Consider the following 27,362-nt stretch of genomic DNA (forward strand, 5'->3'; position numbering starts at 1 on the left):
TTTAAGTCCATGGCTCCCCTGATACTCTTTCTGTGGCACCCCTGTGGGGCTCAGGAGCCCAGATATGTCACCCCTTGCCTGCAGAGCTGGCAGCCTCATATTTTTTCAAACACCGTTCCTTGTGGAGTGTTCCCTCAGCGTCCCCTTCCCCTCTGCTTGGGAGTCCTCTGAGTATGCTTTTCAAGTTGAAAAGCCTTTTCCTAAGGATGCCATGCCACTATTCCAGGCATTCCTCTTCACTTTAGTTTACTGTAGTACTGTTTATTGTGCTATGCGTATTCACTAAACGATGACATTTTGATTGAATAAGAAAGAGAAAATAATGCTTTATTCTTGCTTTTACTTCGGCTTTCTTTAGAGATCCTGCTCTAGAGACGTATGCCACATGCTGAGGAACTTGCACTGCAAGTACAAATGTGTCCTCACCAGAGAGCATTAGTTGAATTTCTTTTGGTTGAGAGTATCTCTTTAGGAATAATTGTCTGATAAATGCATGTGGACATCTTTGTCCTAAGATACGTACTGTAAGGTGCAGAATCAATGGAAAACTTTGCAGGCTAATTCCTGTTCCCAGCTTCTAGTGTTCCCAAATGAGTAATACAGTGGTGCCTCGCAAGACGAAAAGAATCCGTTCCGCGAGTCTCTTCGTCTTGCAGTTTTTTTCGTCTTGCGAAGCAAGCCCATTAGCGGATTAGCGCTATTAGCGGCTTAGGGGCTTAGCGGATCAGCTGTTAAGCGGCTTAGCGGATCAGCTGTTAAGCGGCTTAGCGGCTTAGAAAAAGGGGGGGGGGAGGAAAAAACCCCCGCAGGAACTCGCAAGACATTTTCGTCTTGCGAAGCAAGCCCATAGGAAATTCGTTTTGCGAGGCACCTCCAAAACGGAAAAAACTTTCGTCTAGCGGGTTTTCCGTCTTGCGAGGCATTCGTCTTGCGGGGCACCACTGTACAGACCTAAATTGTTGATAAAACCTGTAGATTGATTTGTTGGTTGGTTGTTGGGGGGGGCACACACTAAGTGTTCTGAATTGACAAAGAAATGGAAGAATGTAAAGACCTGCAGTGTTTACAATAACTTTCAGAGAAGTTGCAGCATTAGTCTGTTTGGCAACTTTCTTAGGCTAGTTGCATATGACAAAGCGTCTCTAACCCACAAGAGCTTATGCTATACAGTGGTACCTCAGGTTACAGACTCTGCTAACCCAGAAATATTACCTCGGGTTAAGAACTTTGCTTCAGGATGAGAACAGAAATTGTGCAGCAGCGGGAGGCTCCATTAGCTAAAGTGGTGCTTCAGGTTAAGAACAGTTTCAGGTTAAGAACAGACCTCAAGAATGAATTAAGTTCTTAACCCGAGGTACCACTGTAATACATAAGACTAGGGCTGGGTAAGAAAGATTATAAGGAAGCCAGAGGATGGTTAGATATGAGGATCTTCAATAATAGTCAAACAGTAAATAAGATAGGGAAATAATTATTAGACATATGGGAAATTAATGAGAAGGGGCAAAATACTCAAGCAATAATATGGGATACTGTACAATGAAAGCTGTGATGAGGGGAATTGGTCAGACCATCGCAAGAGGTGTTGAAATTTGAGGAGGTTGGATAGTTATAATGAAATGGTCTTGGGGGTGGGGGGCACAGTTTTATTTCTATTTATTTATCATTATTACTTTGTTTAAAATAATAAAATAAAATAACCAACAACAACAAAAAAAGACTAGGGCTGGGCTATATTTGGTTTTCAACATCACGATATATTACCAGCTAAACCAGAGCTTTCAAAACTTTTCATGTTGGTGACACACTTTCTAGACATGCATCATTTCACGACACAGTAATTGAATTTTACTAGCAGACTGGAGGTTAAGCTAACCCCTTTCCAGCCCAGGAGGAGCATGGGAAGCGTTAGTGCGACATACCTATACACTGTAACACCTATACACTGCAGCCAACATACTTAACATGTCATGACACACAGTTTGGAAAGCTTTGAGCTAAACATTGCAATATTTCAATATATACAGTATCATGATAACTGAAATGAGGATGGAGCTATGTTTTGCTTTCTTATAGTGTTGTAAAGAAATGAAGCAACTTGTGATATTTCTGAAGATAGTGATAACAGGACGATATGGTGTGAGTTGTATGGGTAGCTTGCTGAGTAGTATAATGGATTCCTTGGGAGTTGAAAAGAGGACAGTTGTATAGAAAAGCATTTTATGTGTAGGATGAACCTATTCTTCAACTACTTGATGGTGCTCGAAGCTTTTTGTACTAGGGAATGGAGACTAGCATCTTACGCTTGGTACAGCCAACACTGCACAACATTTTGCTTTAACTTTGTTTAATCAATTCACAGAAATGCTGGCATGAAAACAAAAGGGGCATCGAACCTAGGAATTTCAACTGAATGGAGCAAAACATTTTGACCCACTTCAAATGGTTTTTGGGTTGTTTGTGTGTTAAGTTGTTGGATGTTGATATGTGACTGGTGGTCTTCCTTCTCTTATTTTACAGATGGAAGATGGTCATTCCCTTTTCGATTACAGCGTTGGCCTGAATGATATAGTCCAACTGCTGGTGAGGCAAAGCCCTGCCCTCCTGCCTTTGGCTAACAAAGAGAAGGATTCTGAACTTTCAGACACGGACTCTGGGTGTGGTTCAGGCCAGAGTGAATCTGATAAAAACTCCAATAATGGGGAGGGGGCTGTGGAAATGGAGGGACCACCAAGCACAGCAGGCCAAACTGATCTGGTGGACCCAGGCTTTGGATTCTACAAGGTGAGGTAGTTTTAGATTTAATTTTAATATCAAATGAGCAAAGCAAAAATGTCTATAAGTTCTAAAAAAAAACAACAACTCCAAACATGTTAGAATTGATTTCATTTTGCAGTCATTGGTCAGTTTATACAAATGAGAAAATGTATTTTGACACTTTCCTAAATAAATAGGCAGCTGTATCTAAAAACAAGCAAAATATCAACCAAATTGGACACATGTTGAAACTGAGCTGCTATCAACTGCAATGGGATAAAACCTATACAACATTTATTTCTGGATGGAGAAAGGGAAGGCATGCTATAGTACAAATGCATGAAGTTGAATACCAGTCCAACTATGAACACTTGCATTTGGAGTACCGTATTTTTTGCACCATAACACTCACTTTTTTCCTCCTAGAAAGTAAGGGGACATGTCTGTGCGTGTTATGGAGGGAATGCCTATGGGTAGTGGTGGGGATCTGCTGCAGTCGTGAGCAGAGGATCCATGGTTCCCCTTCCTTCCCTCCTCCGTGGCTCGCTTTGAAACAGCAAAGCAGGAGAAGAGCCGCTGAGTGGGGAGGAGAGAGGGACAGAGAGCCTGCTTCTTTAAAGGAGCAAAGCAGGAGAGGAGAGGCGCCGCTTATATGAGTGTAAGTGGCTCCTGTCCGGTTGGTTCCTTTAAAGCAAGCAGGCCCTCTGTCCCTCTCTCTTCCCCACTCAGCTCGCTACATAACAGCAAAGTTTTTCAGCTCGCTAAGCTGGGGATGAGCAGGGAGGAGGGAGAAAAGCAGAGCCTGCTTGCTTTAAAGGAGCAAAGTGGGAGAGGAGAGGAGCCTTCTCCCCTTATACCCCTCTTCTTTATTATTAGCAGCATCCTTCTCCACCCGCCCCATGCGTGCTGCTTCTCCCCTTAAATCCCTTGCCTGCATTATTAGCAGCATCCTTCTCCACACACCCCACGCGTGCTCCTTGTCCCTTGAGTGCTTTTCCTTTCCTCCCCACTTAAAACGTGGTTACAAAGCACGGATCCACATGGATCCTCAGGATTTTTGCACTGGGTCACCCCAAATTCACCATCAGATCACATAGCATGTCCATGGCTACATCTTGCACCAAAAAAATCACGCACCCACTGTTGCCTGGGGCCGCAGTGGTGCAAAAACGTGGTTACAAAGCATGGATCCACATGGATCCTCAGGATTTTTGCATTGGGCTACTCCAAACTCACTGTCAGATCACATGTCTGTGGCCACAGCATGAACCACAAAAATCATACATCCACTGTTTTGTTTAGAATATTTTTTTTCTTGTTTTCCTCCTCTAAAAACTACGTGCGTGTTATGGTCGGGTGCGTGTTATAGAGCAAAAAATACGGTACTTCCTTTTTGAAAAATGAAATATAATACTTTTATTGCAATTGCTCAGCTTTTTGTTAATTTGATAAAGGGGGAAGGAAAGGGCATGATATGGTACTCCTTAGCTTTCTTTAAAAATGCATTTGCAGAAGAATATTTCTGCCCATATTAAAAGACTGGTCTGAAAACCTAAACAGCATCTGCACTGCTGCACAAGGTTAATGTCATAGATTAAGGATGAAGCAGAATGGGGTACAAGTCTAGCCTGAAAGTATCTGGTGCATTTTACAATCCACAGTTGTTCCTTTGTGTTCTTTGTTTCCTCCCCCCTCCCCCCAATTTTTTTTTTTTAATTTTCCAAAAACAAACAAACAAACAAACATGAATCTCAACTGTATTTAAACCAATCTTAGTGACATTGTTATGTGACTTCCTTGAATCCCCCTAGTTGAATTTCAGTGTATATCATTATAACAGTTTTCCAAAACCAATTTTCTCATAAAATTAACTTAATCACTTAACATCTTTCTTTCTATTTTAACTTTTAACATTTTAATCTCTAACATTACATATTTAAATCCTAAGCCTATCTGGTATTTGCAAGCTTTTCCAATTAAATTATCTTAACATATTTAACTAAATAGTCTTTGAATTTCATCCATTCCTCCTGGTACTCCTCCTTCTGGTCGCGGACTCTTCCAGTCAGGTCAGCTAGCTCTGAAGAATCCATCATCTTCATGTGTTTTTTGTTTCCTAGGCAGGGGTCAGGCAATAGCACAGAACAGGAGAAGGAAACAAAAGTATTGAGGCCCTTTCTGTGTGCCATGGATGCAGAACCTCAGGCCTTGGAGCCGATTGTGGCTCTTCAGACCTTTATATGGCCCTCGGGACTTTCTCCAGTGTTGCTCCATGCCATTCTAGAACGGGTATCCCAAACTCATGTCTCCAGCTGTTGTTGAACTACAACTCCCATCATCCATAGATAGCAGAACCAGTGGCCAGGGATGATGGGAATCATAGTCTAAAAACAGCCAGAGACCTGAGTTTGGGAAAGCCTGTTCTAAAATATTTCTGCCTGGTTGGAATGTGTTGGAATGTGTCTTTAACTATAAAAGTAGTGCCCATCTGTTGATCTTCCCACTTCTTTCCTTCTGGTATGTGCCCTCAGAAGATTGGCCACCTATGATGTAACACTCCAAATACCCATTTCCCTTCAACTTTATTGCTTTTCAGAAATGAATGCTGTTTACCTTTTGAAATGGCTGTAATTTTCAAGATTGAGTTTATTTAAAAACAACTAAATAGCTGGACTCTGGGCTTTTGTTTTTAGATCAATGAGCTAGTAGATGCTCGTGATACAAGCATGGGGGCCTGGTTTGAAGCTCAGGTTGTCAACGTGACCCAGAAAGAAAAAGCTGCCAACAAGGCAAGTGAGAGTGATGAGGAATCTGATCTGCAAGAAGCCATTGCTGAAGAGGACATTGTATATCATGTGAAATATGAAGAGTGAGTGTTTTGGTTTTTTTCTAGTCCCTTTAGAACAACAAGCTATTTTTTTTTTTTTTGGCAAACACCTGATGTGTTCAGCCTAGCATTCAAAGAATAATAGAATCATAGAATTGTAGTGTTGAAGGGTCCCAGAGGGTTCAACCCTCTGCAATGCAGGAATCTCAACTAAAGCATTGGGGATGTCTTTTGCATATAGATGTAACCAGGCATCCACACCTTGTTTTCTATGCTGAACATGCTATATTGCCCCAGCCACCTTTCTAAACTTGGAGTTGCAGAGGTAGGTGGTGATAGTCGTGGAGCTGCATGATAATCCCTGCCTGCTCTCCATCTCTGGGAGTTGCTTGAAGCACCTGGAGTGCCTTACTTTGCAGGACAGAACAGGCAAGCCCTCTGCCACTCCTTCCTGCTCCCTTTCCCCTTGGAAAAGTGGGGGGCTTTCCTTAGCTGCCATGTGAGGCTATCTTTTTCTTTGGCAGAACATGGGCCACTTTACTGCTGTTTGTAAGCGGCTGCTTTTAGAAATGGTTTGCTCTTGGTTTTCCCTGCACTCTTTTCTATAAGGTCTTAAAAAATGAGGCAGCCTCTGTGTTGCAGTAGATCACCAAAAGATGGCAAGCAGCAGTTCACAAGAAACTGGAGGTCCCAGTATGAACTCATGAACATGGCAGCACCCGCTAGGTGCAGAAATGCAACTTGGGTCTGAGTGCTGCATATGTTTATACTACAGTGTATACAGGAATTATCACTTTCTAGTGCAGGGATAAAGGAGAGAATAGAGCAGGCAAGCCAGATCCTCATCTCCCCCACCCACTGTGAGCCACTTTGACAGATAGGTGTAATTTGACAGGTATCGGTTACATGACATCATGGTCATGTCATGTGACTCAATTTCGAAGGAACGAATTGGTAAGGCACTCTTAAGTGTGCTCTGGAATCCTCCTTTGCAGCCTGCCTTGAATACAAACTGTGGCTTCGCAAGGAACACTTCTTTTTTGAGTTCAAGCTGTGACTACGGTGGGAAAAAAATAGTCTTTTAGCTGCACTCTGAGGTTTCAACCTGCAGTTTAAACTTTCCTGCACCTGACATCGTATATGACAGCAGCCCAGGGAAAGAGGAGTGTGGTTTACCCAAAACTGCCTGGCAGGTCAACCTCCAAGGCTTGGCAGGCCTAAAGGGTTCCTCACCCTTACTAGAATTCTACAGATCTTCACGTATTGCGTATCTTGTCTTAAAATGCATTTCTCTTATTCCAAGTGAGATAATTTTTAATAGAATTTCTCCACACATCCAGTGTTCCCTCTTATTTTCATTTTTTGTTGTCTGAGAAATAGGCAAAAAGTCCTCAGGAGAAGCCTTTTTTGTTCTTGTTATCTTGTCCAGGCCTCCACATTTCCAGTGCAAGCAGGGACTTCTTTTAGTTTTCACTCTCTGTACAGTGCTTGAAAAAATTTGAACAGTTTAAGTGATTGATGATAATTTTAAGACTTATGTTGCTATGGTAGGGTGGGTTGCATTTACCATGTGGGGTTGTTTTCTTACCGCCTCCCCCTGTCCCCCAATGAAGCTATCCAGAGAATGGTGTCATTCAGCTGAGCTCCAGAGACGTGCGTGCTCGTGCCAGGACGACTCTCAAGTGGGAGGAGCTAGAAATAGGAGATGTCGTCATGCTGAATTACAATCCTGATGATCCAAAGGAGAGGGGATTTTGGTATGATGCAGAGATCCTGCAAAAACGAGAAACCAGAACATACAAGGAGTTATATGCCAAGATAGTTCTTGGGTAAGTGACAGATTATGAGCAGGGAATCCCATCTGCCAAGCCTCCATGGAAAATTTTATTCTGCGACACCCCAGATCCTTATTTTGTTCTGTCTGATGACCTAAGCCCAGGGATGGGAGAGGCATTTCTCTTAACATGCCATATGTGTGTACCAAAATCTTTTCTACTTCTTCTTGTTGTTGTTGACGTGCAGCCAATTCTTATATGCTTCCCTTCTAGGGATGCTGGAGATACCTTGAATGATTGCCGAATTACTCTTGTGGATGAAATCTACAAGATTGAAGAACCTGGCTGTTCTGTTCCACTTACTGCTGAGAGCCCACTAAAAAGTAAGTCATATCACTTCTCCCTCCTAAGCACTTAGAGGATAGCTGTCACTGGAAAAAAATGCCATACTGGGTCAGGATAAAGCATTCTCTGAAATCTTCCAGCAAACCAGCTGTCGTCCGTCCCCAGTGGGTGGCATAAAGTTCCCATTTAGTTATCCTAGCAAATAACCGCCCGCTGTGAGGTTTCTTGTGGCTTGCTCTCCTTGGCCTGATCAGTATGGTGTGTGTTGTGTTTCCTTTTTCACAGGGCAGAGTGGACCTGTGTGTAAGCACTGCAAAGACAACCCTAGCAAAACCTGCCGGATGTGCGCCTGCCATGTGTGTGGAGGGAAACAGGATCCAGAGAAACAGCTAATGTGTGATGAGTGTGACATGGCCTTCCACATCTACTGTCTTAACCCACCTCTTAACAGGATACCTGATGATGAGGACTGGTAAGTAGCAAAGAACACTTTTTGAAAATTATAATGTTGATTGAAGTTTTAACAGTACATAGTAAAACGAAACAGGTGAACAAACATAAAATTAACTGAACAAATATAGTAAGCCATTAAAATAGTGATAAGACAAATATTGGCAGCTTTTTAAATTGATTCGCAAGCAGACAGAAAATAATTTAAAGTATTTTAGAAGCAGTGGATGCTTATGGTGAGTCTTAAGGTCACGTGACCCATGGCCCTTCTGGTTTGAAAGGAATCTTGGGGGTGGGATCAATACCCTGGAAACCCCCCCCCCCAAATATGGCTGATTAAAACCATTGTTGAGGATTTGGTCCCCATTTCTTCCTTCCTTCCATTTCTGCCTAATTTACTCTGGACAATCATTGAGCATGTACTGGAGATGCTGACATATCTAGCAATCAGACATGACTGTTTCCTATTGCCATTGAAAGCAAATGAAGCCCATTAAGAGTCAAAGCACTGCTTCTTATCCAGTCATGGATCATGGGACCAAGGCTTTCACAACCCTGTTTGCAAGGGTCCTCCTAAATACTCCAAAGACCAGGGGTTCTTTTGATTACAGCAAATACTTTTGTGACATTTCCTTCTATCTCCTTTCAGCTTGTTTTTATGAAAAGTGATATCCTGCCTTTGGAAATGCCAGAGGTCTAGCTCTGACACCTTCTACACACAACATATGTGTTCTGCTAATTCTAACTATTTCTTGGCTTAGTCAGGAGTTTGTTGTGTGCCTTTTTAAAGGGTGTTCGCAAGACACTTGGTGATCTGATGTGTAATGAACATGGTTTTTAATAGCATGTCGGATGTGGACTCCAGCCTGGCTCTCCTCTTTTTTCCTTGCACCTCAACTTTGCTCTCAGGGTAGGAGGGCTGTAGCTCAGTGGAATACCATGTTCTTTGTATGTTAACTGGCACTGCCAACTATCAGGGCTGTGAAAAGCCACTGTAGGCAGCCCAGCTAAAAACATTTGAGTTATTAAGCTGGGTATGTCTTTTTTCAGTTTTGCCCGTTTGGTCTGTCTTCATATACTTCTAACTGCCAGTTTCACAAGGAGGAAAACTGGATGAAAGAGTTTTGTCAGGTTCACTGTGCATTAGTGTTGGCTCTGTGCTCTAGCACACATTGACCAATCTTGGGGAAAATTAGAAAGAACTGTATATGAAATTGTGGATGCAGCTTTTAACAGGTTTTTTCTTCTTCTAATAGTGCATATTAAAAATAATCCTAGGAACCAATCCTCGCCCGCCCCCCCAATGACACGTCTGTTTTTTAATTTTTTGATAACTAGGTATTGTCCTGAATGTCGCAATGATGCAAGTGAGGTTGTTTTGGCTGGTGAGAAGCTGAAAGAAAGCAAAAAGAAAGCCAAGATGGCATCTGCAAATTCATCCTCTCAGCGGGACTGGGGCAAGGTCGGTCCATCCTGGTTTGTTTTGTCTTGCTCTCCTGCAGTGCCAGACTGCAGTCTGGCACTGCTGCCGGGCACATGTAAAAACCTCAAGATGGATGTGTACACGTATTGGGCAGGTTTAACTACCCATTTGTTAAATAGGTAGCAGGAATGATTCTGTGCTAACCTTAGATGGGACTGCTTTGTTTCATGGGTTTTATTTGGGGGAACGTAATGGATGAATGTGTCCTTCTCTTAATAGCTCAATAGCACAATAAATTGGTGGGCTAATTTGTGGCAATTTCTGTCTTGATCTGTGACTTTTTTATTTTCTAGGGCATGGCATGTGTAGGTCGCACAAGAGAATGTACCATAGTCCCATCAAACCACTATGGGCCGATCCCTGGAGTTCCAGTTGGAACCATGTGGAAGTTCAGAGTCCAGGTGAGATACTGTATCTGGCCCCATTCTTTTTCCATTGTGGAGTGGGTGGGTGTTACTGGGAACAACAGACAACTGCTATTTATATCTGGGTACGAATGTGCAAGGAGGCCCTTGAATCTGATGGCAAGCAGGATGCTACTCATTTAGCTCTGTTTTCAAGAACTACAAATTCTGGACTGGCAAGTGGCTACTGCCATTTTTTAATTATTGTGGTCCTGACCTTATTCGTTCAGAAAGGGAATACTGCTTTTCCCACTGTTACTTACCTGCCTGAAATGTAATGTGAAGAGCTCTTGGGGAGCTGCACTTTCACAGCAAATGGAGCAATGGCAGTTATAACTCGCAGGTGGCATAGTGGGTGAAGTGTTTTCTGTTCATTACCATTACAAGGTTTCCATATCTCCCCACCCCATCGATCCTTTGGTAGTTGAATGCTTCCATGTGACTGTCTGTACTTGACCTCATGGATTTGCATTTCTCCATAGGTAAGCGAGTCGGGCGTCCACAGGCCCCATGTTGCGGGTATACATGGCAGAAGCAATGATGGAGCCTATTCATTGGTCCTGGCAGGCGGCTACGAAGATGATATAGTAAGTGTTGTGTGTGTCAGTTAGCTCATCTCATCATTCTCACCTCTTTTCTAGAAGGCCCGATAAATTGCTCTTAAGAAGTACCCTGTTAGGCAAAAGGTTTGTCCTCTTTCTCCCATCCCAGTTTGGATCATTATCACCCACGCCACCAAAAAAGCAGTATGCTGTCCTTGAGAGGTTACAGTAAGAGGCAAGGCCAAGGGCTGCTCAGGGTTGCTGCTGTGTTTTTACATATCTACACAGCCACAGTTGGCAGAACTGGAATTAAAAATCCTCTTGAATATCACCAGTTTGGGAGGACACAATAATATAGTAACATTTGAGTTAAGTGATGTATGTGATTTGAAATTGGGCTGGAAAATATTGCAAAATTCCTTGGTTGCCACAGGTTTTTCTTAAAGCACAGATTGGTGGAGTTTGGCAAGTACCTAAGTGTTTTATGTGCCAACACCAGTTTATTCAGGTGCTTGAGTGACCAGGTGATTGGGATTTTCCCAGTCCTGGATTGAACCATCTGAATATATTTCAGGACCATGGAAATTCTTTCACTTACACGGGAAGCGGAGGTCGTGACCTTTCTGGAAACAAACGTACAGCTGAACAGTCTTGTGATCAAAAACTTACAAACATGAACAGGTGAGGCAAAAGAGCTTATCTTCCAAGGGGTTTTCAGGAAATGGCAAGCTATGAAAGCATTCCTATTTTTGCAAGCATTTAAAGAAAGAAAAGAAGCAGGTGTTTTATAGATGTTTACTGGCCTGCCTAATGTGGTGGCTCTTGAAACATTCTTGCTTTGTTGACTATCTCTCTAGGTTGTAATAATAAACATAATGTTTATTATTACATGGGAAATATGCATTGAGCATTCTCTTTGCTTTGTTTTGGAAATATGCTGAAAAGCAGCATGACTCCTTCACGATTTGCTTATGGGCTTCCTGGAGGCATCTGGCTGAGCAGTGCGGGAAGCAAATGGATTTTTGTGTGGGGAGCAGATGGATTTTTGGCCTGGTCAAGTGAGGCTTTTCTGTCCTTAACCGTGGCTTATTCTGTGATGCGGGAAGAAAAGCTATTTGCGTCTTCTACACTCATCTCCATACCAAAGATCTACAACTGGTTTCGGGAACCTGTGATCCTCCAGATGTTGCCGGATTCCTTTTTGCATCACCCCTGACAATTGGCCAGAGTGGCTGGTGCTGATGGGACTTAAAAGGAGGGTCACAGGTTCCTCCTCTCTGATCTCTTTAATAACTAAGGACTGGGTTCCCACAAACACTTTCTCTCTTTCAAAATTATTTTGTAGGGCGTTGGCGCTCAACTGCAGTGCTCCAATCAATGATAAAGAGGGCTCAGAGGCTAAGGACTGGAGAGCCGGAAAGCCAGTGAGGGTGGTGCGGAATGCAAAGGGGGGCAGGCATAGCAAATATGCCCCTAAGGAGGGGAACAGATATGACGGCATATATAAGGTAAGGAAGTTTGCCTAAGTGTAAGGCGATGTGGATTCAAGGTGGGCTCATTAGGAAAGCTTTGTGTGACATTTAAACCTCTCTTCTCATTTCCTTTTTAAGGTTGTTAAATATTGGCCTGAAACAGGGAAATCTGGCTTCTTAGTGTGGCGCTACCTGCTCAGGAGAGATGATGATGAGCCAGCCCCTTGGACCAGGGAAGGGAAGGAGAGAATGAAGAAACTTGGGCTGACAATGCAGGTAATTCATGCTGTAGAGTGTTGCAAAGCATTGTCCTTTGAAGGGTCAGGAGTCCAGCTGCTGCGAGAGAAATGGTGGTTAAGGTAACCTCTCAGGATTGTGTTATGCTTCTTGCCATTTATTTGGCTTTGTTTTCTTTCTCTGGTAGTTGAACAGGAGTGCACACCCAGTTCAGGTGTGCTTGATTTATTCTCTCCCTGCAATGCCCATTGAACGCCCTGTGTTCAATACCTACTGCTGAAACCTTCAGATTTTGAGCAGCATGTTAGAGCCATGCAGACATTAAGCTAAAAACCATTCCCCAGTAATTAGTGGCTGCTTTTTTATTAGGAAAAAACCTAGCTGTCCCCCTTTTCAGCTCAACAGCTACAGTGGAACATGCTTAGATCTTGAGGGAAGGTGCATTTACACCAGTGCCGTCCAGTAGGCAGCCTAGCACTCTGGATTTTATGGCAATACATTATCCTTTACATCTATACCTCCCATTGCTGCAGTTATGTGTAACACCAGTTATTAGTCTTTGGCACTGGTGGCATCAAGAGCAGTGCTGTGGTTGATGGATTTAGATCAGGCTTCCTCAACCTCGACCCTCCTGATGTTTTGAGACTACAGTTCCTAGCATCCCTGACCACTGGTCCTGCTAGCTAGGGATCATGGGAGTTGTAGGCCAGAAACATCTGCAGGGCCGAGGTTGAGGAAGCTTGATTTAGATGGTGCAACTCAGCATTCTTATGGTAGGAGAAAGGAATCCTAAGAGCTTCCCTGTGAGATCAGACCAGATCAGTGGCCAGTGTTGGATTAAGGGATGTTATCTCTGAGGACTATGCACAGGCTGACCATTTCTCATCCCTAATTCAGTATCCTGAAGGGTATCTGGAATCTGTTGCAAACAAAGAAAAAGAAAACAGTAAGAAAACAGAAGAGCTTGAAACCCCGGGGCAAGGGAAAAGGAAGCGGAAATCTGGTAGGTACTGATAATGGAAAATAGGTGTGTGTGTGTCTTTTAAGGCCTAACTTTCTTTTACAAGACTCAGAATCCCTCAGATTTGTTATCGGTCAGAGAATAAAGAGCTGAGCTGAGGCAGGGTCCAGTGAAAACAAGGTAGATCTTTATTTTTCTGCTGCAGCACGCTCCCTCCTCCCTGTAGGGAGGTGAGAGAGACCAAGAACAAAGTGTGTCACATCTTTTAAATGTTTGCATTTTGGCCCGCAGGAGGAGGACATCCCCTTAACCTTAGTGTCACAAATATATCACACATAAGGTGGGGTTGTAGTCGCTTGGGCAAGTCAAGATGTGTTAAATTTCTGAGGATTTGCAAGATTTACATAGTTCCAAACAGAGGTTATGCAGAGCATTAACACTGGAAATAGATTCTCCTAGGGCAGGGGTGCCCAAACTTTTTTCAAAGGGCCAGATTTGGTGAAGTGAACATGCGTGAGGGCCGACCAAAGTAGTTGAGCTTTTTTAAAGGATTTTACCCCAAGACATATACTGCCACAGGGGCCGAATTAAATCGCCCAGTGGGCCCGGATTAGGCCCCTGAAACGGACTTTGGACGTGCCTGTCCTAGGGATTGATTGATATGGCAATCAGGAACGTCACACACCTGGCAAAACCATACAATATTTGAAGACAGTTGACACTTATTGAAGCTAAAAAGTGTGAGGGAAAACCTCTCAGACACTTCCCCTGACAGGCAGCAGCCTACATGATCTCAGGCAATGGGGTTATGGAGGATGTAGGGTCTCCCACAATGCAAAGAGGCACACATGACCAACAGGTTCCAATAGTAAGAATTACACATTGCTCCATAAGGAAATTCAAGCTTCCCTTGTTTTAACAGGCTAGATTTAAACTATCTGGCTTAAATGAGGAAAGATTGGGGTACATGCCTCCATTAGAACCAGGCAAACAAGGAAGGGGGATAGGGTGGGTTTTCTGGACAGCATGTGTGGTGTGGTGCTTTGGGGTGACATAAGGGTGCACTTATTTTATGTGCATCCTTGGGAGATGTGGTGGGGCACATGGTGGCACAAAACAGATATATAGAGAAAAGAAAGGGGGTATGCAGTGGGAACTTTTCTGGTAACAGTATACCCTATCCAATTGTCTACAGTTTTCTTCTTTGGAGGGGGGGGCAGGCAGAAAATAAAACTGAGATAAAGCATATCCTGTATTTTCGTTTCCAGGAAATGAGATGGACTTCTCTGTTTCTCCTGCTGGCACACCAAAGAAGACCAAGGTTGAAGTCTACAAGCTCACTCCCAAGCAGAGAGCCCTCATTAAAGATGACGAAGCCAATGCAAAGTTGTGGAGTGAAGCACTAGAAGCCCTTAAGGACGGCCCGGTATGTGTGGGGCAGGTACCGCTTGTCCCAAAACAGGGTTAAGAAGCAATGCTTATTGGCATTCTGTTTAACTTGGGATTGCCCTGGTCTGTACATGCAGCATAATGCGTTTTTAAAAAGGCTTCCCACATTAAAAGCAGCACCCAAGACAAAACCAAAACCTAAGCTCTCTCTCAAAGTAGAAACCTAGCAATAAGCGAGGCTGGGACCAAGTCTTTGCCTCTACCATGCAACTGGGAAGCTTACAGCCTTCCTGGGTAGAACATTCCACAAGTGGGGAGCCACTACAGAAAAGGCCCATTTAATGTTTAAGCAATAGGAGAACAGAAGTAGTATTACTGTAACTCCTCTGTCTCCCTTTTCACGACAGAAATTCCTCAACAAAGTGGAAGAAACTTTCCTGTGCATTTGCTGTCAGGAAGTGGTGTTTCGGCCAATAACAACGGTGTGCCAGCACAATGTATGCAAGGTGAGGAGCTGCCACTGATTTTCACTGCTGTGCCTATTTCAGAACATTGACTCTTCCTATAATTTTTAAGACTTGAAACCTGATGAATGGCTCTGGAAACATTCTAAAGTAGGGGTGGGGAACCTCAGGCCTCTGGGCCAAATTTCGCCTGGTCTGAGTCCAGTCAGGTGTGGAGCAAGTGAATAGGTTGCACAAACGAGTTTGGTTATTCAATCGCATAACCAGTTGCCTGCAGAAGACAGCATTGCAAGCCCTTTTCTCTGCCCTTTTCTGAGCATAGGACTGGCAAAGCCCCTTGTGCTCTGGTTCCCAAGCGTCCGGCACCCTGCTGGCTGTCGTGTGCTTGGAAAAATACTGTGCAAAGGGCTTTATGGGGGAGAAAAACCATCCGTCAATCATCTGACACCATCAAGATGGCAGGCAGTTGAGTTCTCCTTCCCACAGGTCACCAAAGTTGGCCTGTGTTGACTGAGAACAGATAGAGATCTGGGCCAAAAGCGTTCCCACTCTTGTTCTAGGGTGTGTAATATTGTGTGAGTGAACAAGGTGTCATCAGTAGGCAGAGCCGAACTCTACAGGGACGGGGAACCAGTGCACCTCCAGCTGTTGTTGGACTTGCAACTCGCATCAGCATGGCTAGTGGTCAGGAATAATGGGAATTGGAGTCTAACCTCTGGAGCTGCACAGCTTTCCATCCCTGCACACTTCTTCAGATACACAGAAGAAGTGTGCATGCACACGAAAGCTCATACCTAGAACTAACTTAGTTGGTCTTTAAGGTGCTACTGGAAGGAATTTTTTTTCTTTTATTTTGTTTTGACTATGGCAGACCAACACGGCTACCTACCTGTAACAGGCAATATTGGGTCTGTATTTAATAAAGGACAAGTTTCAGCAATAACTCCTCAACACAGGCTGTTGTTGTTTTTTAATACAAACTTGATACACCTAGTCTACAGAACAATAAAAGTATTAGCATAGCTGGCTTGTTGCCCTTTACCAGAATTAAGTTTGCTGCAGTTTGTGTTGGCAATTTTATCACCAAAGCAGAGTATTCTTAAGTTAGAATTAAAGCAAGATGTTATCTTAGATGTGGGTTAGCTCTCTATTTCTCATTGCAATCAGCAAGGGGTGGTACTGTGGGGGAAGGGTTGAATCTTTGATCTCTTGTTCAGTGTAAAGATAGCTGGTATCTTTTGATCACCCATTCATTATTATTATTTTTACTCCACAGTCTAGAATCTTAAATTAGAAATTTGTTTTCTTAATGCAAGGATCAAAGAATATTTGCAAAAGTATGGTTTTTGTTTTGTCTTATACTGAGTGGTAGTGGTTCTACCGGCTTCCAGGCAGGTGTCTTTCTCAGCCCCACCTGGATAGTCTGGGGATTGAACCAGAGATTTTTCATGCAAAGGAGATGGTCTTCTACCCTTCCATAAGTAGTAGCTATATTTTCCCCAAGGAAACATACTACACTCCTATTGGCTTTCATGCTTTTGGCAATCAATAAACAAAAACAAAAACCGGATGCACTTTAATAGCTATGACAAAACCTTTAGTGGATGGGTTTTATGTCCCTGTTTAGTATGCTAAAGTTAAAGGTACAGGTACCCCTGCCCGTACGGGCCAGTCGTGTCCGACTCTGGGGTTGCGCGCCCATCTTGCTTAAGAGGCCGGGGGCAGCGCTGTCCGAAGACACTTCCGGGTCACGTGGCCAGCGTGACAAGCTGCATCTGGCGAGCCAGCGCAGCACACGGAACGCCGTCTACCTTCCCGCTAGTCAAAACAAAATAAAAAAATTCCTTCCAGTAGCACCTTAAAGACCAACTAAGTTAGTTCTTGGTATGAGCTTTCGTGTGCATGCACACTTCTTCAGATACACTGAAACAGAAGTCACCAGACCCTTCTATATAGTGAGAAGGTGGGGAGGGGTATTACTCAGAAGGGTGGTGGGATTGGGTGATTGGCAGATAGCTGTGATGAGCCTGTTGACGACTCTTAACAACTGCAATAGGTCTTACAGGAAAAAGCAAGTTTGGTAATAAGTTGCAATTCAGCAGCTTCTCTTTCCAGTCTATTTCTGAAATTCCTTTGTAATAGAACAGCTACTTTGAGATCTTGTATAGAATGTCCTGGGAGATTGAAGTGTTCTCCTACTGGTTTCTCTGTCTTATGGTTCCTGATGTCAGATTTATGTCCGTTTATTCTTCCCGCTAGTAAGCGGTCCCTATTTATCTACTTGCACCCGGAGGTGCTTTCGAACTGCTAGGTTGGCAGGCACTGGGACCGAGCAACGGGAGCGCACCCCGCCGCGGGGATTCGAACCGCTGCCGTGACGATCGGCAAGTCCTAGGCGCTGAGGTTTAACCCACAGCGCCACCCTTTGTTTAGTATGCTAGTGGTCTTTAAAAAGTTCTCATTTCTTTGATGTCTCTTTTACTCCCCAGGACTGCCTAGATCGATCCTTCCGAGCAGAAGTCTACAGCTGCCCAGCCTGCCGTTATGATCTTGGCAAAAACTATACCATGCAAGTGAATGAACTGCTGCAGACCCTTCTGAGCCAGCTCTTCCCTGGCTATGGCAACGGACGGTGATTCCAAAAAGCACTTCTAATTCCATTAAGATTTTTTTTTTTAAAAAAAGCAAACCTTGTGGGGTTTTTTGACGGGGTTTTATTTAAATAAATAGCCTTTCAGAAAAGCTGTCACTGTTGTCTCCCTTCCCTGAAAACTATAAAGGTTGAGGAACCTGCTTATGTATTTTTGTAGTAATGATTGCATCTTTTTTTTAAAGGAAACCTTCATGGTTGTAGGAATTGCAAATTTCTCATTGTGTGCTACTAAAATCTACAGAATTGCAGTTTTTTTAAAATGGGGTGTCATTTTCTTTTAAAACTAAAAACCTAGTATGTGGCTTGGTTGCTAGAACAATCTCTTTGATCTATGGATTTTTTTTACTGTTAGGTTTGATGCTCTTGATCTTTTTGTGGCAGCATTTTTAACAAACTGTTATCACAGCATTTTTTACTATTGTCCGTTTAGGACCCGCCACAGTGATCATTTGAGACCCCTTGATTCTTGGAGTGTTGACATTTTTTGCTAAAAGCCCCCTTCTCTACTGGTTACTTGTCTGAACAGTCTTTATGTAAAAGTTACTACCTCAGTCTCCACATTTAATTAGCCAGGTGCTGCTTCCTACATAATAGTGCCATATGGGAACACACAAAAGCCATTTGGAAGTGCCTTTTTACTGCTTTTTTTTGCTGTGAAAGACTGAGCTTTGAACATTGGAAAAGCACTGAATTTTCTAAACTGCCAACAATTTTTTTGCTCCTGGGATTCAAAAATGTCACTACCGCTGCTCTAGATCATTAGCTTTAGATCCGTGTCCTGCTTTGTGCGTGTCTGAATATTCCTTTTTATCTTACTTAGAATGGGAAATTAGACATGGAAAGGCTTGGTTGTATATTCGGTGGATGGTCATTCTTGCTTCAAACAGTACCAAAACTTTACAGTTTAATACCTCAGGATAAAGCAGAGTTGATATTAAATCACTCTTCACATCATACAGACTGGAATAAATGTGCTTGTTTAACCTTTTTAGCCTCTTTACCTCCTTATAAATGTATAATATTGTTTGGAAACTTTTATGACTTTTGAATTATGCCACAGTTTTGTACAAACAAAAGTTCTCAAAAATAAAATACCTTTTCGTATCAAAGAGAATGTGCCTGATTAAATTTTGGAATTCGGTTTTTAGTTTGGTGATGATTAGATCTGTGTGGCTGGAGATCTAGATAACTTTTAGCCCAGCTGTTGCTCCCCTTACCCCACATTTAATCAAGGAGTTGACAACCTTATCTTGAAATAGCTGACTGCCTGTTTTTAGCATGTGGAATGAACACTGGTTACAAATTGAGGAAAAATGCTAGCAGTAGCAGCAATTTCAGGGACTGTGAGAAAATAAATTTGTTTAAACTTTTATTGTTGTTGTTCTTGATTGCATAGCTTGTTGTGGAAGAACTAACTGATTCATAAAGGTCCAGACTATGCTCCAAGTTGGTGCCCTCCAGATTTTTCAGACTAAAACTTCCTTTTAAATATAGGATTGTCTTTAAATTTTCCTTTCTTTTATGTATGTATCTGTCTGTTTTATATATTGTAGGTTGCTTTGAGTCACTGTTATAAGTAATAAAACTGCTCCTTTCCCCTTATAGGGTAGCCAAGAGCCCATATAGCGTTCTTTTGTAGGTTCTCTATCGGTAGGAGAAAATAACATGCAGGAAAGAGGAAGAGGACCCAGAACAAAGGTGTGCAAGCCCTTATATAGACATTTTAAATTGCCCACCTTGGGAGTCCAAGGTCACCTGAAGCAAAGTTCTTAACCCGAGGTAATATTTCTGGACTAGCGGAGTCTGTAACCTGAAGCGTATGTAGCCTGAGGTACCACTGTACCTGATTGCATTATCTGGATTTTGGGCACGCTTTTGTTATTATAACTACTTAATTCCTGAATCTAGGTCATAGGCTCACACCCTGTTCATATCTTGAATGTGCCCTGAGGACAGGATTTGTGAGGAAAGAGACAATGGGGAGGTTTCCTACTTTGATCTTCCAGAGAAATATTTGAGGTCAATTTGTTCAGGACCTAATCTGTGGGGTTTCAGACACGTGGTTTATATATACAGTTATGAACACTTAGTTTTTTTTATATATGACCTAAAAATTCTTATAACGTCACCTTGGTAAAAAGGGGCCAATAAATGTAATTATTAATAATAATAATTCTCCCATCAGCCCCTGCCTTCATCCCATAGTCCCTTTGCAAGGGATCATAAAGTTATTGTCCCTCATATGGACTACGCCTCCCATCATCCCTGACAATTGGCCATGCTGGCCGAGGCTGATGGAAATTGTAATCCCAAACATATGGAAGGCACCAGCTTGTGGAAGCTTTGGCCGAAAAGAATAGTTATGTTACAGAAACACAAAGAGTGGATTGTACTTTCCGAGGCCAAGATTATTAAACTTGGAATTTGCTATCAAGTGTTGAGGGACAATTCTGGCTCTTAAAATACAGTGGTGCCTCGCAAGACGAAAAGAATCCGTTTCGCGAGTCTCTTCGTCTTGCGGTTTTTTCGTCTTGCGGAGCAAGCCCATTAGCGGCTTAGCGGATTAGCGCTATTAGTGGCTTAGGGGCTTAGCGGATCAGCTGATAAGCGGCTTAGCGGATCAGGTGATAAGCGGCTTAGCGGATCAGCTGATAAGCGGCTTAGCGGCTTAGAAAAAGGGGGGGAAGGGAAAAAACCCGCAGGAACTCGCAAGACATTTTCATCTTGTGAAGCAAGCCCATAGGAAATTCGTTTTGCGAAGCACCTCCAAAATGGAAAACCCTTTCGTCTAGCGGGTTTTCCGTCTTGCGAGGCATTCGTCTTGCGGGGCACCACTGTATGAAGGTTGCCTGTCCTATGGAGTAATTTCCAATGGACACAGAAGGATAGATGCTAAGGCTCACAATGCAAGACTTTTCTTGCTTACAGTTGTTCATCATAAGATGTGAACTCGTTAGACTTCCAGTTGCTTGGCTTTGGTTGTGATTCAAAGGGCTCCATCAAATGCATGTAGTGGGATTTATGTGTTAGGGCAATGGCTTAAACTTTGGCTGAGAGATTTAAAAAATGCAGTGGTCGGAGCTGTCTTTTTAAAACAAGGCTATGGGGTAAGATAATAAATCAAGGAGTCTGAGCTAGACTCTTCAACAGGTGGCTATCCAACATCTGCTTGAACATTTGCAGCATGTAGATCTCTCTGTAGGCCGTTGGCTCCATGAATTGCTCTTTATCCTCCATACCTTAAACTGAGTCTACCCTCTTTACTGTTAAGTCTATTTGATCTAGTCCGGCCTCTTCTCTTAGGAGACCCTCAAGTATTTGAAGAGGGTTCCTATGCATGCCCCACCCCACCCCACCTTCTCCAGATGAAACACCCTTGCTTCTGAAACCTGTTTCCATAACCAAATGATGTGTTTTTCCTTGCCTTCTGAGCCAATTCCTGTTTTGTTTTGGAAGTATTCTGCATTTTTTATTTCGTCCTTTCTCTTCCAAAGAATACCAGCTGGCTCAATATCTACATCTATATGAAGGGCAGATTAGGAAAGCGAAAGCTCATCCTGCTGCTTTTGTTTTTTTTTTTAAGATATTTATTAAGATTTTACAAATAAAGAAACATAGGTAATAGAAAAATAACACAGACATACAACAACAACAAAAAATATATCTAAAAAGAAAAAAGAAACAATAAAAACATTAAAAAGAAAAATCCAATTTTTAACTTCATAATTCTATAACCCTCTTTCTTGACTTCCTCACATCTCCCTTTTTTGTGTTCCCCTTTACACAATCGAGTTCAGCAAATCCTTACCCTCTTTCAAACCTCATTTATAATTATATGTTTCAGCGTATTATGTCTCCAATTTTTCTTCTCTTTTCGCATCAATTTTATATACCTTTGACATAATATTACTCTGGTCTTTCCCCCCTTTTCTTTTTAATCATTTTTGCATACTCCTTTTAACCATGTCACTAATGCCATATTGTCTTTATATCCAACATCATTTTAACATTCAAACATTTTACAATGCTTCTGTAAGTAGTCTTTAAACTTCTTCCAGTCCTCTTCCACTGACTCTTCACCCAGGTCTGATTCTGCCGGTCATTTCTGCCATCTCCATATAGTCTACCTCTTGCATCTGCCATTCTTCCAAGGTGGGCAAACCTTGTGTCTTCCAATATTTTGCGATGAGTATTCTTGCTGCTGTTGTTGCATACATAAAGAATGTTCTATCATCCTGCTGCTTTTGCCAGGTGCGCGCATTTGAACTTGGGCGATCCTTGGGAGAGTCCCAAATCCCATGATCCCCCTCCCCGCAGCCTCCAAAGCATGCTTTTATGATTTGCAGTACTGTGGTGACCTTCGGGCCCCCATTTATGTTTACACTGCCCGCTCCTTGCTCATAGAACTGTTTGGAATAACAATGCATTGTGCCGAGGGTGTGGGGTGCAGATTGCGGGAGGTGGGCGGTGAATTGGAGAGATTAGGGGGGGAAAAGGGTGCAGATCTTCTCTTGATCCAATTTGCAAACCAATTCTCTCCTCCCTTCCGGGGCACCCGCGATGCTGGCGCTGGAAAAGCAGCCAGCCGGCCCACCGGCCCCTCCCTCATTGCTTCTCATAACCCTGCAGCCCCCTCCTCCTCCTCCTGCACGCTGATTGTGTGTGCACGTCCTCACGTAGGCCGCCGGTGCTGGCTTTACCATCCAGCCCAGTGCGAGAGGAGGACCCAGAAAAGGGCGTGTCCCGTGGGCTCCCTTAAAGCCTCGCCCTCTACCCAATCAGAAGCGGAGATTGCCACTGACCTCCTCCCCCCGCCTTCCTCATTGGTTCTGCGGCTCAACCAATGTCGGAGTCGGAGAGGGAGAGGGCGGGGGAAAGGCTCGAGAGCTCTTGCCATTGGGCTGACCAGAAAAAAAAAGAGAGAAAGGGGCGTGGCTTGATGATGATGAAGAAGAGCGAGGAGGAGGCGTGGCCAACCGCGGCGGTGTTTTCCTCCCCCTTCCCCCCCCCCCGGAGTTGGTCCTCGCGCCTGCCCTTCACTCGCCAGCGGCCAGCCAATCTCGCGCGCGGCGGAGGGCGGGACCTCCTCGGCCGTTGGAGGAGGAGGAGAAGATTGGCAACGGCCGCTGGCGGAGGCGCCCCTCCCCCCCCTCCTCATCCCTCAGCCCCAACTGCTTCACCCCCCGCGGACCTGCCTCCGAGGAGACCCGTTGGAGGCCTTGCAGCGGCAGCGTCGTCGTCGTGCTCGCCAGCCCCGGGAAGGCCCAGAGTGTTGGCGAGTGTGGTAAGGGCCTTGCGAAGGCAGCCGGGGAGGCGGGTGTCGGTGTCGGTGTCGGTGCGGCTGTCGTTCATTATCGCGACAGAAGGAGGAGGAGGAGGAGGGGGGTGTTATCGCTTTTATGTCTGAATTTTACCTCAGGGAAAGGGGGCCGGGCCTGCGGAGAGCGGGGGGAGGGGAGGGGATTCCGCCGCCGCCGCCGCCGCCTCGGAGCGGAAGCCCCGCCTCACAACGCCGCCTATGAGGGAGGCGGTTGGGGGTCGCTCGTTCTTTTTACCTCAGGAAGAAAGGGGCGCGGGGGCCGCTTCCCGCACGGGACGCCCCCCCTCCCTCAAATCACAAGTTTTGGGTGAGCTGGGAGGGGGAAATCCATGTCGAAAGTCCACACCCCCAGGCGCTGCACTGCCTTTCCCCCCCTTTGTAAATAAAACATATGCGAGGGAGAAGTGGATTTGTAGCACTGGGTCAGGAGACCCGCTTGCCTCTTTGTTTGTGGGGTGTTTTGAGGGTTGTATGTATTCCCAGTGCTGGAGGAGAGTTCAGGAGCCAGCAGCAGGTCAATAGATACACCCCTGCACACATAAAAGGCGAATTGCATGCACACGCACACAGAAATAAGAGGCGATTTGCATGCACAAACACATGCACACACATAAATAAGGGGCGACTTGCATGCACAAACACATGCACATATAAATAAGAGGCAAATTGCATGTGCAAACACATGCACACGCACACATAAATAAGAGGCAAATTGCATGTGCAAACACATGCACACACATAAATAAGAGGCGACATGCATGCACAAACACATGCACATATAAATAAGAGGCTAATTGCATGTGCAAACACATGCACATGCACACATAAATAAGAGGCAAATTGCATGTGCAAACACATGCACACACATAAATAAGAGGCGACATGCATGCACAAACACATGCACATATAAATAGGCTAATTGCATGTGCAAACACGTGCACATGCACACATAAATAAGAGGCAAATTGCATGCACAAACACATGCACACGCACACAGAAATGAGAGGCAAATTGCATGCGCAAACACATGCACACACACATAAAAAAGAGGCGAATTGCATGCACAAACACATGCACACACATATATGATAGGGATAAAGGTAAAGGGACCCCTGCCTGTACGGGCCAGTCTTGCCAGACTCTAGGGTTGTGCGCTCATCTCACTCTAAAGGCCGGGAGCCTTTAGAGGCTCACTCACTCTAAAGTGTCCGCAGACACTTCCGGGTCACGTGGCCAGCGTGACAAGCTGCATCTGGCGAGCCAGCGCAGCACACGGAATGCCGTTTACCTTCCCGCTGGTAAGCGGTACCTATTTATCTACTTGCACTTTGACGTGCTGGGACCGAAAGACGGGAGCGCACCCCACTGTGGGGATTCGAACCGCCGACCATGTGATCTGCAAGTCCTAGGCGCTGAGGATTTACCCACAGCGCCACCCGCGTCCCATATGATAGGGATACATGCACATAAATAAGAGGCAAATTGCATACACAAACACACATGCACACATATAATAGGGATACACACACATATCCCTATACACACACCAAAAACCCCGCACATATATAATGGCAAATATATACTAATACATACACATTTATGTGTAAATATAATAGCATATTATTGAATCCCTAATGTCTCAACTTGCTGCCCCTGTAACATATGTATATATTAAACCAAGTCCTACTCTGAGCATACCCACCAAATTATTTACGGTATTGAATTTATTGGTTGTTGTTTTTCTTTTAACCTGGGCAACTCAAAAATGTCTGACGTGTGTTGTTCACCTCAGGGTGTCTGCTCTTGAATGGAATTTAGCTGGACACAAATATTAAGTTGTATCCAGTGTTAGTCAGTGTAGACCCATGGAAATGAATGAATGTTACTAGCTTTGGGCCTATCATTTCAATGGGTCTGAGTGAAACTTGGAGATGTGTAAAACGCGATGAATAGAGTGCATCATAGTCGTAGTAGAGACCCATTGAAATAAGTGAAGATGGCTAACTTTGGTTCTTTAATAGTGGTCCTAGTCTGAGTAGAACAGTTTGTTAAAAGTTAATGGTTTAAATGGTAATTGTTGCTTTTTTATGGGTTGTATCCAATCATATTCGGAGCAGACCCACTGAAATCAAAAAGCATGACGAATTTGGATCAGTTAATTTCAGTGAGTCTCCTTTGACAAACACCGGCTACCTTGGCCTGAAAAGCGAGTTGAGCGCTGCACCCCATAGTCGCTTTTGACTGGACTTAACCGTCCAGGGTCCTTTACCTTTTTACCTTATTTATAATAATTGTATTTGAGATTGTTACTCTTTTTCAAGTTGCCTGTGGGTCTTTTTGTCTTCACTGTTAGTGTGGTGAATGTAAATCTGGTGATGCATTATGTAAATTGATGATGATAGTAGTCTATATTGTGTTGTTTTAGTTTTATTCTAAAAGTATCAGCTATTTGTGTGTAAGTTTTTTTTGCTGTTTTGTACATTGTACAAGGCAATTAATAAAACAATGACGATGATAATAAATTGGAGAGAGAGAAACCACAAGATTCTTGTCTTTGTGTAGCAGAAGCAACAGGCTTAATGTGGGGACCTCCTCATCTGTACTATTATAAAAAGAGTTTCAGCAGTTTGTCTTAATTGGGGATGGGGAGGTAGGAAAGCCTGCTCACAGTGTTCTGACACTATGTACGATAGCCAAAAGATACCCCACTTCTCCCTTCTCACCCATTTTATTACGTAAGTGACTGAAAGTGAAAGCAACTTCACAACTTTCTTTCTCTCTGAAGTGTGGTCAACAAGTACCAGCTGGGTGCTATCTGGGAGCTGCATTTGAGATTTGCAAGGCGCCAGCTGCATTTTGCACCTGGCTATTGACCACTTGCGATCAAGTGAAGGTGCCAGGATGGCGCCTGACATCTCCACTATCTGGAGGTGTATACCTAGGGATCATTAGATCCTGACTGTTTTCACACACTAATACCGCATCCTATAGAATTCTATCAGTTATCTTTTATCTGCACAATCAGAATGGATTTTAGGAACCAAAAAGTCATATTGAAAAATACGGCTTAAGGAGCCATTTGGCACTCGGCTTTCATATCTGAATTTCTAACACTGCTTGTAGCCACTGACAAATTTATAATCTATTAATTTGTCCAGTCCCCCTTTGACATCTTCAAAGTGACTGCCCACTAAATGTGGCAGCTGGTTTCTCTTCAGATGTACATGCGATAAATAAATTCTTCTGCTTACCTGCTTCAGAAAGCTGGAGGATAGGGCTGTGTGATGTGTCAATTTATCGTCCAAAACTGGTTTGAAGTCCATATCGTAATGTTGGTTTCATAATTTTTGACCTGGCAATACAGTATATAACAAATGTGTGTGTGCTGTGCAAAAATCACAATGTGGGAAAAACTGTGAAGCCAACCAATGCTTCTTTCGATTCCTGCAGTCCCTGTTAACTCTGCCGGCTCAGCTCTCCCCAGCTTCATTTAGGTGGCAGCAATTCACAAGATCAGGCACCGGCAAAAATCCTGATGCAGGAAAAATTGTGAAGCCAGTCAATGCGGCTACATAGTTCCATCCTTATTTCAGACATCGTGATATATTGGTATATCGTGATGTTTAGCTGGTGATATAGCTCAATGTTGAAAACCAGTTATTGCCCAGCCCTACTGAAGGGACCAACTAGATAGAGATGTCAGTCGCTTGCTAACCTGGCATCCAGAGATCTCCACGTGGTTGTAATTAGACCCACACCAGTCACAAAATGTGCCTGGTTTCTAATGCTGCTGCCAATCCAGCAACTCAAGTATAACTCTGAGCCACAAGACACTTCACAGGCAAATGAGCATGCAACAACTTTTGAGATAAATGAAGGAACAGTGGGAGAAACTTAATTCTTAGACACCTTAGAGAATGTGACATATTTTAGTAAGATCCAGGTTGGCACTTTAAGAGCAGCAAAATACATCCTGCTCTCAGTATGTAATTGATACAAGCCCTTCAAAAGCCACACTCCTGAGGTCTAAACTTTGAGCCTAATTATGGCCAACTAAATGCCAGCACCCAGTTTACAGTAACACAGTAGAGCATCCGACTAGAAAAACATTACTAACTACACAGCTGCCGCTGTTAACGAACAAATAAAAAGGAAGGGAGAGCACACAAGCATATCCAGTGTGGTTAGATTTGTTTTCTTACAGTGTAAGACTTGCATTTTTGCAAAAAAAAAGACTCATCCATTAAAAAAAATTAAACATTTTACTTTATATATATTGAAGC

At 43.6% G+C, this 27,362-nt stretch overlaps 2 protein-coding genes across 5 annotated transcripts in view; both read left to right on the forward strand.

The window, feature by feature from the left end:
* The window catches only part of UHRF1 (ubiquitin like with PHD and ring finger domains 1), a 32,868-nt gene extending 13,995 nt beyond the window's left edge, over nucleotides 1-18,873 (forward strand). For all 3 annotated transcript variants that reach the window (XM_079960548.1, XM_079960547.1, XM_079960546.1), the window contains exons 3-17: nucleotides 2,521-2,784; nucleotides 5,451-5,626; nucleotides 7,198-7,413; nucleotides 7,633-7,742; nucleotides 7,990-8,176; nucleotides 9,493-9,616; nucleotides 9,931-10,038; nucleotides 10,524-10,628; nucleotides 11,158-11,264; nucleotides 11,929-12,091; nucleotides 12,194-12,331; nucleotides 13,190-13,295; nucleotides 14,522-14,679; nucleotides 15,050-15,148; nucleotides 17,596-18,873. In XM_079960548.1, the coding sequence (XP_079816674.1) occupies nucleotides 2,521-2,784; nucleotides 5,451-5,626; nucleotides 7,198-7,413; nucleotides 7,633-7,742; nucleotides 7,990-8,176; nucleotides 9,493-9,616; nucleotides 9,931-10,038; nucleotides 10,524-10,628; nucleotides 11,158-11,264; nucleotides 11,929-12,091; nucleotides 12,194-12,331; nucleotides 13,190-13,295; nucleotides 14,522-14,679; nucleotides 15,050-15,148; nucleotides 17,596-17,742 (2,208 nt within the window). In that variant the 3' untranslated portion in view covers nucleotides 17,743-18,873. The remainder of the gene's footprint in view (nucleotides 1-2,520; nucleotides 2,785-5,450; nucleotides 5,627-7,197; nucleotides 7,414-7,632; nucleotides 7,743-7,989; nucleotides 8,177-9,492; nucleotides 9,617-9,930; nucleotides 10,039-10,523; nucleotides 10,629-11,157; nucleotides 11,265-11,928; nucleotides 12,092-12,193; nucleotides 12,332-13,189; nucleotides 13,296-14,521; nucleotides 14,680-15,049; nucleotides 15,149-17,595) is intronic.
* A 3,903-nt stretch (nucleotides 18,874-22,776) lies between these two features.
* The window catches only part of KDM4B (lysine demethylase 4B), a 199,615-nt gene continuing 195,029 nt past the window's right edge, over nucleotides 22,777-27,362 (forward strand). The window contains exon 1 of one of the 2 annotated variants that reach the window (XM_079960479.1): nucleotides 22,777-23,043. The gene's annotated coding sequence lies outside the window, so the exon portion shown is untranslated. The remainder of the gene's footprint in view (nucleotides 23,044-27,362) is intronic. The other variant, XM_079960477.1, reaches the window with a different exon arrangement.

The sequence above is a fragment of the Podarcis cretensis genome (genome assembly GCF_951804945.1).
Source record: "Podarcis cretensis genome assembly, chromosome: 18".
In the NCBI taxonomy this organism is placed as follows: Eukaryota; Metazoa; Chordata; class Lepidosauria; order Squamata; family Lacertidae; genus Podarcis; species Podarcis cretensis.